The 13262-nt window shown below is 42.1% G+C and overlaps 1 protein-coding gene and 1 pseudogene across 3 annotated transcripts in view; both read left to right on the forward strand.

The window, feature by feature from the left end:
• The window catches only part of Abcd3 (ATP binding cassette subfamily D member 3), a 57350-nt gene extending 52772 nt beyond the window's left edge, over positions 1 to 4578 (forward strand). For all 3 annotated transcript variants that reach the window (XM_021655494.2, XM_060392805.1, XM_060392806.1), the window contains 2 exons: positions 2075 to 2131; positions 3191 to 4578. In XM_021655494.2, coding sequence (XP_021511169.1) covers positions 2075 to 2131; positions 3191 to 3268 — 135 coding nt within the window. In that variant the 3' untranslated portion in view covers positions 3269 to 4578. The remainder of the gene's footprint in view (positions 1 to 2074; positions 2132 to 3190) is intronic.
• Positions 4579 to 6344: 1766 nt separating this feature from the next.
• On the forward strand, positions 6345 to 9104 carry LOC132657052 (large ribosomal subunit protein eL8-like; annotated as a pseudogene).
• Positions 9105 to 13262: the final 4158 nt, after the last annotated feature.

The following is a 13262-nucleotide window of genomic DNA, read 5'->3' on the forward strand; positions in this document are numbered from 1 at the left end:
AAAAGGAACATTAACAGTCTTCTCTGTGGGAAGATTTGAACTATTGATTGCATTTCTTTAATGGGTTATCTTCTGTTCTTGCATCCTCCTTAGTGATTTTTATGTGGTTTTCAGTTGTATGGGTATTAGAGGTGTTTGCAGTGTTTTCACGGGTAAGACGATACAGACTGTCTTTGATTTGGGCTTTTTCCCTGTCAGCTCTATTGAAGATTGTGTAAACCTGTAAAACACATTTCGTTTGAGGGAAGAAAAGTTATTTGGGGTTTTGAGGATAATTTAATATTGCACTGATTATGAAGAAGCAGAGAATGAGGGAATGGACCCTTAAGTCTAGAACCTTTAAAGCCATTTGTTGATGTAGTGTATGTGTGTATACCACAGTGCTCATGTAGGTCAGAGAACAGCTATGGAAGTCAGTTCTTTTCCACGTGTCAGTCCAGGAATGAAACGTAGGTTGTCAGCCTTGGTGGAAACTATCTTTCCCCACTAAGGCATTTTGCCAGCCCTAGAAACTTTTTCTCACTACAAAAACAGTGTAAATTCACAAATGAAATAAAGCAACACTTAAGCTCAGTTCAGAATGTTTAGCATTTAACAGTGCTGCTTCTTTGCCAAAACTAAACCATGAGCATGAGATTTCATTTTTGGAAAGGTAACATCTGGTATTCAGATCCTAACATTTAAATTTTCTTTTTGTATTTTGGCTTTCATAATTCTAATAGACAGTATGCTTACTGTAGTCAAGGTCTAATCCAGTTACAGAAAAGGTGTCTCAATAGGTTTTGATGCAGTTGAAATTCATTTTTAACAAAGTTGATAATGTGCATATCTTCTTAGGCAGGTCCTAACTAAATTGCACATGGCAGCCAAACTTTTGACACAGTTTAAGTGATACAACTTTATGCCAGCAGAATAGTCATAAAATTTCGTAGTAGAAATTATGTGGAATTTACATAGGTTAATCTTTTCAAATTATTATCGTAATGAAAATAAAATCAGGGTCTGGAGAGGTGACCCGGTGGGTAAGAGCCCTTGCTGCGCTGCAAGGCCACTTGGGTTCGGTTCCCAGCATCCACACGGTGGCCCACAACTGCCTGGAACTCCACTTCCAGAGGATCTGGTGCCCGGTTCTGGCCTCTGAGGACACTGTCCCGTGAGGTGGCACAATTGCATACATACAGGCTAAACACTCACACACATAAATTAAAAATAAGTAAGTCCTTTTTCAAAAATAAATTGAACTTTAAAAATCATGGTGAAAATTTGCTGATTCTCCCAGACGTGGAAGGTGTGTGCTGAGGGCCTGCCGCAGGCAGTTTCTCACCCTCATCTGTGTTGGCTGGGTAGCCCCTGGGCAGTGACAGACTCTCCTGGAGGCCTTGCGCTCGGTTTAGCAGCACTTCTGGTGTCTATCCAGTAGATGGCAGTATTGTTCTCAGCATTCCTCCCCAACTCCCCCGCCAAAAAAACGGACTCTTCACTCATTACCAAAATGTCCTCCAGAGAGATACTGCCCCTCAGTTGAGAATCACTGATCCAGAACAACGTCAGTTGCTTCTGTTGATGTTTCTCTGAAAATCTGAAGTGCGTTAGAACTTCTGAAAGCTGGATCAAGACTGAAACATTTGTAAATATAATTTTATAGCAAGCTTACTGAGTAGCAAAACCTGATCCAAACTTGCAAAACATACTTAAAATTTTTGTCTCACTTAAGTCCAGTATTTGTACAAGTTACTGCAGACCCATCAAGAATTCTGCCTTAGAACTTTCTAGAAGCAATGAAACAGTTACTCCCAAATCCGAACTCCAAGCCACATTCCAAAATGAGACTCTACAGTAGGGAATTATGACTCTGCACTTGAAAGCATTGGCTGCAGGTTGCTGGTGCTAGTTTTCCTGTTAGCCTTTTGCCATTATTTTCTTACTGTTTTTCATAACAAATCAAATTAGGGGATATATTTGACATTAATTCTTTACTGCAGACACTGAACATGGTATCCTAACAACTTAAAATGTATGTATAATTTATGGCTTGCTGTTACCGGTATAAATGTAAACTTTTTCTTTGAATTAGGTTGGCATCACCCTCTTTACAGTGTCACACAGAAAATCCCTGTGGAAACACCACGAGGTTTGTGTTTCTTTCCTTGTATGGAATGATGAATGTTTATTTTATTTAAACCTGTGAACTTCAGTGACTGATTTTAGATCTCATGGTGTAGGTCGCCTTGTAGGCACACACCTTAAAGAAAAGAGTGATTTTGAGTTTTACAGTGTATAGTAGGACTTTGATCAGTACTACTGCCATCAGTTTTGGAAGCTAGCGTGTACACAGTGTCTAGCGCTAGTGAGCTTAGAGAGCAGTGAGGTCTCGGGTATTCGGTATGACTGCTGTGTAGTAGCTATGGATTAATAAGCTGTGTTGTTATCATTCAGCTTTGACAGAAACAGAGAAAGTGTTAAAAATTAGATGGCAAAATTTTAGGAGCATTTTCAGTAGCGATCAGGACTAAAAGGAAGATGGTGTGTTTTTAGTACAATAAAAGAGGATCTGTTAGATAGTCTTGGCAGTTTACAAAGATACTGTCCTGATGTTGGCAATGGCACAGAAGTGCTGTATATTCTGGTAGTGTCCCTAAGGTTGATGGGGCACTGTCGAGAACAGAGTTCCTTCCCTTCCCGTTACTTATTCTTTCCCTCCCTCATTCCTTTTCTTTCTTTCCTCCCTCCCTCTCTCCCTATCTTCCTCCCTTCCCTCTCTTCCTTCCCTCTGTCCTGGCCCTAGGCCTTGTGCTTGTTAGGCCAGAACAGCAATCATGTGGAGGAGGGGAACACCAAGAGCAGCTAACAAATAGCAATACAGGAGATAAACAGACAAAAGCAAATCTCTATATGTAAATGCTCACTAACTAAAACAGGGGCTTTTGTTCTGTGCCTTCAGAAGGCACATGGTTAGCTCCTTTTTTTTCTCTGCTGAGTCTGAACAAAGGACTTTAAAGTGGAGATTGGTAGCTGACAAGTGCTCTCCTGGTGAGCCACCCAGGCTCTGAACTGCAGTTCAGAGCTGTGGAGACATACTCATTTGTGGGAGGCCCGTACACTGGCTAAGCAGAGTGCAAAAGTCTGTGTTAGTCTCCTACAGGGGCCAGCATACCTGTTCTTAGTTACTGACTTTCCTTCTCTCCCACAGTACTACCTGCATATGGATGGTAGAGGCAATTATGAGTTCAAAAAGATCACAGAAGATACAGTTGAGTTCGGATCGTAAGAACATCTCAAGAACCGCACCCGCTTTGAAACAAGATAATGAACAGAATACATTCGTAAATGCAAAGTGCATTGTAAAATAAAGTTATGCTTGTTTTTTTTAAAAAAAAAAACAGCAACAAATTGACTAGATCTAGGAAATTGAAACATGTTAAAACATTTAATATTGTATAGGATTATTGCTAATTGTGTATATGTTGGTTTAATTATTAATTATGTACTAAGAATGTCCTTATTCTTGTGGTTAAAAAACCTGCCTGAATTAAATTGGGCTTAAATCATTGTAACCTGATTCATCCTGGGATGTAAACCATTTGAAGTCAGCTAATTTGACTTTTATGGCTCTATCTTTTCCTTTAATGAAGAACCCTATTTAAAACTGGGCTCATTCACTGCGCTGTTCTAACAAAGTCGTCTTGAGTTTCATTTTTGTACCCATGGTAGTGGGAACCAAACCAATCACAATGTAGTATTAAGATCCATACCATCATCACAGGATAGCATTCGTCACACGGTGGCAGCTTTCTTGAGCTGCTACATTTCTTCTCATTCCTCATACCCGCCTTGAGGTGCATTTGACTCCAGGAGAGCCATTTGGGTTTTCTTTAGCTAAATATTGAATATTCCCTGCTGTCTTTCAGACTGGGTTGTTGAAGGATCTGGGTACAACAGTGTGGATGCAGTTGGGCTTACAGCCTGTGGTCACTGCGCGCTACACCCAGTCTTAACAGTGAGTGGGACGTTCAGACATAGCCCTGCTGTATCGAGTCAAGGCCTTAGGGGAATTCTAGGTTTTCGTGAAGAGAATTGGACAGGTTCAGGAATGTGGCTGTGTGACGGTGAACACCACATGCCTGTAGAGGCACTACATGAAGTCATGCACTGAGCACGCAATGCTGTTGGTGTCCTTGACTGTGGTTCTAGCTTTTAAAAACTCGAACGTTATCATGCACATGGGTGAATGACACTTCCTAGGAACTGTCTCTGACTCCTGTACAGCTGCTTTTGTATCTGGATTACTGTGTTGAGAAATTGGCTCTGGCTCCCCAGCACCATTAATGACCACATGTGTTGTGTGCATAAAGGAGCAGAGACTGAACATGATGAGTTAGTGGTTGTGAAATCAGTTTTATCGAATGGGCTCCGAAAGGGGCCTTTGATATTCTTGTTTATGCAGAACTCAGAATCACTGGCTACCAAAATAACCTTGATGTATTGATTCCATAAGTACATCACGTTCAATTTTACCATGTCTCCTTAGCAAACTTGTATACTTATTTTCTGTTACGATTAAAAAAAATGGATAACCTACACTGCCTCTGCTTGTCCTTTTTTAATTCTTGTGCCTAAATGCTGACATTCAAAAATTGCTTTTAGCACCCAGATGGTCTTTTTCCAAAACCTGGCCTAGGACTCACTGTGTAAATCAGGCTGGCCTTGAACTCACAGAAATCTTTTTGCCTTCCCAGTGCTGGGATTAAAGACATACTCCACTCTATGTACACTCTGTGATATACACCTTTTAATTTGCCTTTCTTTGTTAGTTAAGAAAATCCTCACCAAATGTTTATATCTGGCAAATGCTACCAACTAGCCAGGAGACCCTAAAAGATGGTATCCCGGGAAAGGCTTTAAGGCATAAAGAAACTGCAAATTTTCAGATTTCTAGGCTACCCCAAGGCTGCCAGGAGAAGTATTTATGCTCTTGTCTGCCTCCAAATATCTATCTTGGTTTTTCTGTTTTGTTTATAATTTAATTTTATATGCATTAGTGTGAAGATGTCAGACCCCTTGGGATTGTGAGGTGCTGTGAACTGAGCCCAGGTCCTTTGGAAGAGCAGACAGTGCTCTTAACCACTGAGCCATCTCTCCATTCCTGTCTTTTCTTGTTTTAATCTAATAACAAAGTACCTCACCATTTGAGGCTGAGAAGCAGTCTTCCAGGAGAATCCCAGTGTACTGTAGCGTGATGGTTTTCTTAGGGCTGACTATAGATAGACAAGTGTTTTAAAACACAGATGACACTGCTGATCATTCTCTGCATAACTATCACAAACTGCTGGCAAATGCTGGTTTTACCTCAACAGTAAGTCAGGAAGTAAATGGAAGGACTAAATGGGCAGCCTTCTGCAAGTCAAGTGTATGTTGCTCTGTATCCTGAAGTTCTTTTTTTTTTTCATATTTTCTCAATTTTAATTTAACAATTAAATTTACAGACCCCTCCAAATCTCAGCAAATACCAAATGGAAGAGATACAAATAAAATACTTAAGTATTCCATAATGAAACTAGTAAAAAAGCAAGTATAAAATCTTGACAGACGAGAAGAAAATACAGTATTTGTGCCCATTAAGATTGTCTCAGAGACCTGATAAGCTAGGGTCAGATGGAAGGGGAGGAGGACCTCCCCTATCAGTGGACTTAGAGCGGGGGAAGGCGGAGATGAGGGAAAGAGGGTGGGACTGGGAAGGAATGAGGGAAGGGGCTCCAGCTGGGATACAAAGTAAATAAACTAATATAAAAAATAAAAATAAAATAAATTTAAAAAAAAAGGTTGTCTCAGATGACTCATAGCCAAACTTTGGGCAGAGTGCAGGGAAGCATATGGAAGAAGGAGGAGATAGACCTGGAGGGGACAGGAGCTCCACAAGGAGACCAACAGAACCAAAAAGCCTGGGCCCAGGGGTTCTGCGGACCGATACTCCCAACCAAGGGCCATGCATGGAGATAACCTAGAACCCCTGTTCAGATGAAGCCCATAGGCCGAAGTTCTTACCATCTAGTGAGAAAGTGTGTAAACAGTGCCACTGCTAACCCTGCTGGAGGGAAATGTGTCTCTCCCAGTGATTGACGCCCACCTCACAACTACGGGGTGAGTACAGCAATGCCAGCTTCTTACCTAATTTCATACCTTTAAGCTTAGTTTGTAAAACCTGGACCTGTGTCTAGTGACTGAACCTTAGTGTCGGATTTGACACTACTGATGGTAAGAGGCTGCTCTTAGTGTCATTCATTTTTCACTTACGAAGCATTGAAATGTTTGACCTTCTCTATATGTCATGTATATGCTGCCTTGGAAAGAATTTTAGTAGCAGAAAAGTGAAAGAGACACACACACACATAATCACCACCATCCAGATAATTCAGCCCCCAAGGGTGACTATTTTTCACTCTTATTTATTTTTAACACTATGATTAGGTTTTTTGGTTTTTTGTTTTTGTTTGGTTTGGTTTGATTTGGTTGGTTGATCAGTTTTGATTTTGAGACATGGTTGGTCCCACTTCATAGCCATGGTGGCCCTCAAACTTGCAGCTGTCTTCCTGTCTCCGCCTCCAAAGTGCTGGAATTCTAGGTGTGCGCCATACTTGGCTTTAGATAGTCCTCACCGTTTATCTTCTACTTCATCCTCCTCCCCATATAGTTACGTCATTCTAAAACCTTGTAAACACTATGTTACAGCATGGATACAGAAAAGTCTGTAAATTTAAGCACAGTGATTTTTTTTTCATGTGGACACCTCTAGTCACTTGATATCAGGAAATAGAAATTAATCATATAGTTCAAAAGCCTCATTTACATCTTCACCCAATTATTAGACCTTGTATCCTATATCTAATTTCACCCAGTTTTTTTTTCTCTAACTTTTTGCATACAAGGTATCCTTTGTGCATGACTTTATTTCGTCAGTACTGTGAAGTTGATGGTATGACAGCAATTTCTTCTCTTATGGCTATACTTCAATATCTGAATTGCTTTTTCCTAGCTATTAGTGGGTATTGGGTTGTTTTCTGTTCATATCCGCTGTGAATAAGCCTTATAGATATTATTCAGTGTGTCTTTTGGAGTGGGACTTACTTATTTTTTGTTTGTTTGTTTGTTTGTTTTGCTTTGTTTTGTTTTAGGTTCTGCTCAAATTGCCTTCTGTACTTTTCTACCATAAGTGTAGAATCACATTCACCAGTCCTTGACGGTGGGCAATGTTTTTGCGGTTCTGGTTTTGTTTCACTTCTGTGTCTTTAGCCATAGACAGAAGTCTCATGTCTTCAGTTTGCACTTCCATGATCACACCAGTGAGGTTGAACTCTTCCTTCATGGTTACTGGCTCTGAGTAGAACACTTTGGGGAGTGTTCATTTAGTCTTCAGGCCCTTTCAGGCAGTAACATGTCCTGTTGGTATTCCAGAGGTTCTTCATGGATTCTTGGTATAAAGTCTCCAATTACTTAAGTGCTCCAATATCAGACAAAGTAGAATATAAGTAAAAGGACATTTAATAAAATGGCCAGTTCTTTAACAGTGAAGTGTAACAATTCATTTTTCTATGCCCAATAATACAAGTTTAAAATATAGAATAGAGCAAACAATGCTTAGCTCTACTATCTTTGAGAGAAACTAATAGAAAAAATGAAGACACACGCTCTCTTCTCTAACCCAGCAAGATGCCCAAAGGAGAGAAGGCCAAGGGGAAGAAGGTGGTCCCAGCCCTCTCCTGTGAAGAAACAGGAAGCCAAAGAGGTGGTCAGTCCTTTGTTTGAGAAAAAGCCAATTTGGCGTTGGGCAAGATATCCAGGCCAAAAGAGATGTCACGCGTTTGGTCAAATAGCCGGGCTACATTAGGCTGCAGCAGCAAAGGGCCATCCTCTCTAAGCGGCTCAGAGTACCTCCTGACATTAACCAGTTCTCCCAGGCTGGACCAGCAAACAGCTACCCAGCTGCTTAAGCTTGCCCACAAGTACAGGCCAGAGACAAAGCAGGAGAAGAAGCAGAGGCTGCTGGCCCGTGCTGAGAAGAAAGCTGCTGGGGAAGGGGACGTCCCAACTAAGAGAGCAGCCGTCCTTCCAGCAGGGGCCAACACAGTCACCACCTTGGCAGAGAACAAGAAGGCTCAGCTGGTGGTGACTGCCCATGATGTAGACCCCACTGAGCTCGTGGTTTTCCTACCTGCCCTGTGTCGAAAGATGGGGTCCCCCGCTGCATCATCAAGGCAGAGGCCAGGCTGGGGCTGCTGGCCCACAGGAAGACTCACACCACTGTTGTAGTCACACAGGTTAACTGGGAAGACACAGGCACTCTGGCTGAGCTGGTGGAAGCTATTAGGACCAATTACAACAGCAGATATGATGAAATCTGCCGCCTCATCTGTGGCTCGCACTGCCAAGCTGGAAAAGGCAAAGGCTAAAGAACATGCCACTGAACTGGGTTAAATGTACACTGTACATAGATATAATTATAAAATTATTGTCTTAAAAAATGAAGACACACTGTCTTCAAATCCACACATAGAGACATTTGAGCACAACTAAGCAACCCTAATAGATATACACATCCATAAAATACAGAATTCCTCCAACACTGAAACATGAAAAGTCCTTTTACTTAGGACTTTACTTTCTGCCTAGTAGTGCCTAGTGTGGCTTTCTGGGTTTTTGTGGCTCCCACCTCTTTAATTAGTACTATTACTAAGCATTTGGTATTTGTTGATTTACTATAGTATCAATTGTACATTGTACATTTATTATAGTATCAATTTAACATTTATTGATTTTATCATAGAAAGTAATGGATTTCTTAGGACATTTCATACATGTGTATCATTGTACTTTATTCATCTTCACCCCTGTAATTCCCTCCCACCTAGCTCCTCTCTTAGTGGTCTCACTTTCTCCCAAATAATCCCCTTCTGTCTGCCTTCCTCCCTCCCTTCCTCCCCCCCCCGTTCTTCCTTCCCATCCTAGACTATGTATATGACTTTCTGAGTCTGATGTTTTATTCAACATGACAATCTCCAATTTTATCTGTTTTCCTGAGAATGGCATAATTTCATTCTTTTATTACTGAATAAAACTCAGTTGGGCAAATACACATTTTCTACATTCATGTATTGACTAGCCTCTAGGCTTATTGTGTATCTTGGCTATTAACATTTCATTTTCTTATTTTTGTGATGGTAAAAATGTAGTCGATTTTTATACATTGACCTAAGTGACAAGTTGCATTTTCCAATGACCCATCCCATATGCTCTTTATAACAGTGTGGTGTCAGCACCATCCATGGAAAGGTGGGTCCATGTGACCTCCTCTTGAACTTGTAAAGTTTGCTGTGATAGATCTGGAGATTTGTGGGTGATGGAGAAAGAGACGGGGTCAGGAAGGACTTGACATACAAGTTTTATGTAGATAGTGTGTGGACAGGGTTGCAAGAGATTGCATGGATCTGTTGGATATATGAGAATTCGAATTTGATACTAGAAAGCCACTCTGGAGGAAAGATGGTGTGGGGCTGTTCCTGGTTCATTCATTCACTTCGATGGCCATTAGACCTTAGCAGAGGTTCCACTTGAGGGTTAAACCGCTTACTAGTCTTAGACAGTTCTGAGGGGCATGTGGTGTTCTTCTCTGTAGACCCAAAGAGAGAGCATTGTTTCTTGCTGCCTTTCTTCTGGAGTCTGATTCCACCATATTCCTAGGCTTGTCCTGTCAGGCATTGTTACAACAGGTACCAATCCTTCATTATTGTGCCAGCTACGTTTATGTCAACACAATGCAAGTCGGAGTCATCTGAGAGGAGGGAACCGCAGTTGAGGAAACACATCCATAGGATCAGGCTGCAGGCAAGCCTGTAGGGCATTTTCTTGATTAGTGATGGATGTGAGAGGGCCCAGTCCATTGAGGCCATCCCTGGGCTGGTAGTTCTGGGTTCTGTAAACAAGTAAGCAGAACAAGCCATGGAGAGCAAGCCAGAAAGCGGCATTCCCACATGGCCCCTCATCAGCTCCTGCCTCCAGGCTCCTGACCCGTTTGAGTTCCTGTCTTGACTTTCTTCAGATGATAGACTACAGTGTGAAAGTGTAAGCCAAGCCAACCATTTCCTCTCCAGCTTGCTTTTGGTCATGATGTTTCATCACAGCATAGTAACCCTAACTAAATTAACCAGTTGTCTGACATATATGTGGTCCTCTGGGGATGCTCTTCCAGGCCACCCATTCTCCTGCACCCCAGGTGGGTGGTGCTGGAGGCCAAGCTTATAAGGTTCCACAGCTTCCCTCTTCCTCTCTTTTTGGTTTATTCCCTCCTTTAGGAGAACATGTTCTACAGTGGCTTCCTGGGAATGGTATAGGGAGGGCAAAAGCTTTGACTATCTAAAACTAACTCTAATCCATTATACCTGTGAAGAGTTCGGCTGGAATAAACTTGGTAAGAATTTAATATTTAATATTGTGTGTGTGCACACAATTGTGTGTGTGTGTGTGTGTATACATACTAGATCAACCTTGGATATCATTCCTCAGGAGCTGTTCACATTTTTTTTTTATTTGCAATGCATTTGTGCTCCTGTTTGTGTATAAGCCAGGAAACAGCCTTAGGTGTCATCCTCAGTCAAGTCATCCACCGTTGAAACCGGGTCTTCCATTGGCTTAAAGACCATCAATTAAGCTAGACTGGCTGGCTAGCAAACTTCAGAAGTCCTGTCTCTGCCTCCCCAGTGTGGGATCGATTGCATGTATGCACTGCCCTGCCATGTATCTTAATGTGAGTTTTAGGGATTCAAGTCAACTCCTTGTTCTTATAAGGCAAGCACTTTACTGAGTTGTGCACCCATCCCTCAGCCTGGTTTTCTATTGTTGGGGTGTTTTGTTGTGGTGGTGATTTTGTTTTTTGAGACCAGGTCTCTCACTGGAACCTGAACCTCAACAGTTAGGCTAGGCTGGTGGGCCAATGAATCCAGGGTATCTTCCTATCTCAGCCTCCCTGATGCTGGGATTAACATGCATGTGCCACCACAGGTGCTGGATATCCATCTCAGGTCTCTTTATCCACAGAGCCATCTCCCCAGTCTCTTTTCCTTAATAAAATGTTGTGTAGATGTGTATGTGTGCACTAGTTTTGTGCAGCTGCCCGTGGAGGCTAGACAAGGGCCCTGGATGCGCCAGGATTGAAGATGAAAGGTGGTTGTGAGCAGGTGCACCTGTGGAGCAGGTGCTTTTAACTGCTGGATTAAAGCCAAGATTAAACTAAAAAAGAAAGAAAAGGAAAGAAGGAAAGAGAGAGAGAAAAAGAAGGAAAGAAAGAGAAAGAGAAAAAGAAAGAAAGAAAAAGGAAAGAAAGAAGAAAGCAAGTGGTGTTTGGAGGAAGATAACATGTTAAATACAGATGTCCTAGAACTTGTAGAAAGGGCATTTGAAAGTGAGTTTTTCCTGAAGGAGCAAGATGATTGTTTAGGAGGTAGATGCTCTGACTGAGAGTTTTATAAGTTCTAGTTTCTTACATATATGCTAAACAGTTGTTTTAAGGTGGAAAAAATATCTGTAGAAAGCTTTCAGGTTATGTCTGTTAATCGGGTTGATAGGGTCCGGCACAGGTGAGACATTCAGGTTGGCCCCACCAGAGGGCAGCAGATCCGGGTGTCTGGTTTCAGCTGCAGAGCCCACTGTGCTGTTGATTTCAGCCAACAGGAGCAGCTGTTTAATGTCAAATAGCGGGAGAGATGGCTGTGTGCGGTGGTTAATGTCTGGACTGGAACCTTCTGATCTTCGCATCCCTGCCTTCCCAAGTCTATTATGACTTTCTTCTGCTGTGAACAGCTTAGTACCTTATTATAGTCAGACCTGTTTTCAGTCTGCAGATAACTCAAATTCCTTAGATTATGAAGCTAGGGAATTACATAATGCTATGATTATTCCTGGCAGAGAAATGCAAGGTCAGGCAGGAGCTCCAGGAGCCTGCCTTCATGTGGCACATGGAGCTCTTCGTCCTGGGCAAGACGTGTGAACAGGAACTCAAGATAAGGCTTAGGTACCCTTCTCTGAGGACAGGACGCTGTGCCTGGCTCTTCTCTTTCTCGTTGCTGTGGTAACAAAACTGCACTGGTGCAGGCAGACTCAGCCCCTGCAGTGGGGGCAGTCTGAGCATGTTTATTATCGAGTAAACAAATGAAACCTACCAGTTAAGTGGGCCACTGGCAGCTCCCCAGCCTTGCACAGAGGGAGGCCAAAGCAGGTTTGTAGTTCACCCAGCTCAGATTGTCTTCATCCTGTTGAAATCTTTCTATCCAGTGAAGACCTTCGTGGCATCTGAGGGGCTCCCTCAGTTTCTCCATTTCAAAAGTCACTGAGTGAACTCAGCATGACCAAGTTCTTGGGCTTAGTTTCCCCAAATGAGGTCGAAACCAAGAGCTGAACTCAGTGATTGCCCACAAAGAACTCTCCATCTGGAGACTTTACTCCAGCTGTCTCCCTTTTTGATCCTTCTGATTTTTTTCAACACAAACATCAAAGGCAGTTTTCTTTCTTTTTTAGCCTCATCCGAAATGCAAGTGAGTGGCAATGGGAGACATCTCTCTAAGTCTCTGCTACATTACAGTGTTTTCTTCCATCCCTGTAAGATTGCATCCCTGCCCTGAGACTTATGGTCTCTCTTGGTAGGCCTGGTCGTGTCAGGCTTGGTCACATGACTTGTTTGGCCATGTGAACAAAAGTATGGGGCAGAGGCATTAAGATCATGAATTTGAATGAGTCCAATGATCAAGGTGAAGGGGTCACATGGGAGGGGCTGGAGGATGGAAAGGGAAGGGAGAAAATGATGTAATTATAACCAAAAACTGATTTTAAAAAGTGGCTTAAACATTGAAGGTGCATCAAGTTCAGTTGTTTTTTGTTTGTTTGTTTGTTTGTTTTGGGTGTGTGTGTGTGTGTGTGAGTGTCTATGAACCTTTACTCTGATCCAAATAGAGACCTCTGTTTTTTTTTTTTTTTTGGGTGTGTGTGTGTGTGTGTGTCTGTGTGTCTGTGTGTCTGTGTGTGTGAGCGTGTGTGCGTGTGCACCTTTGCTCTGATTCAAATAGAGATCCCTGCTTTGTTTGGGGTCTTGCAATGAGAAGACACTGCAAGGATCTACCACCTACCAACACTTAGCAAAATGTAGTGTAATTTGAAAACTGTACATTGTTGTAAGCCACTAAGATTGACTGAATCAATCTTAGTTACTGCAACACAGTCAC

The sequence above is a fragment of the Meriones unguiculatus genome, chromosome 10, assembly GCF_030254825.1.
Source record: "Meriones unguiculatus strain TT.TT164.6M chromosome 10, Bangor_MerUng_6.1, whole genome shotgun sequence".
Classification (NCBI taxonomy): domain Eukaryota; kingdom Metazoa; phylum Chordata; class Mammalia; order Rodentia; family Muridae; genus Meriones; species Meriones unguiculatus.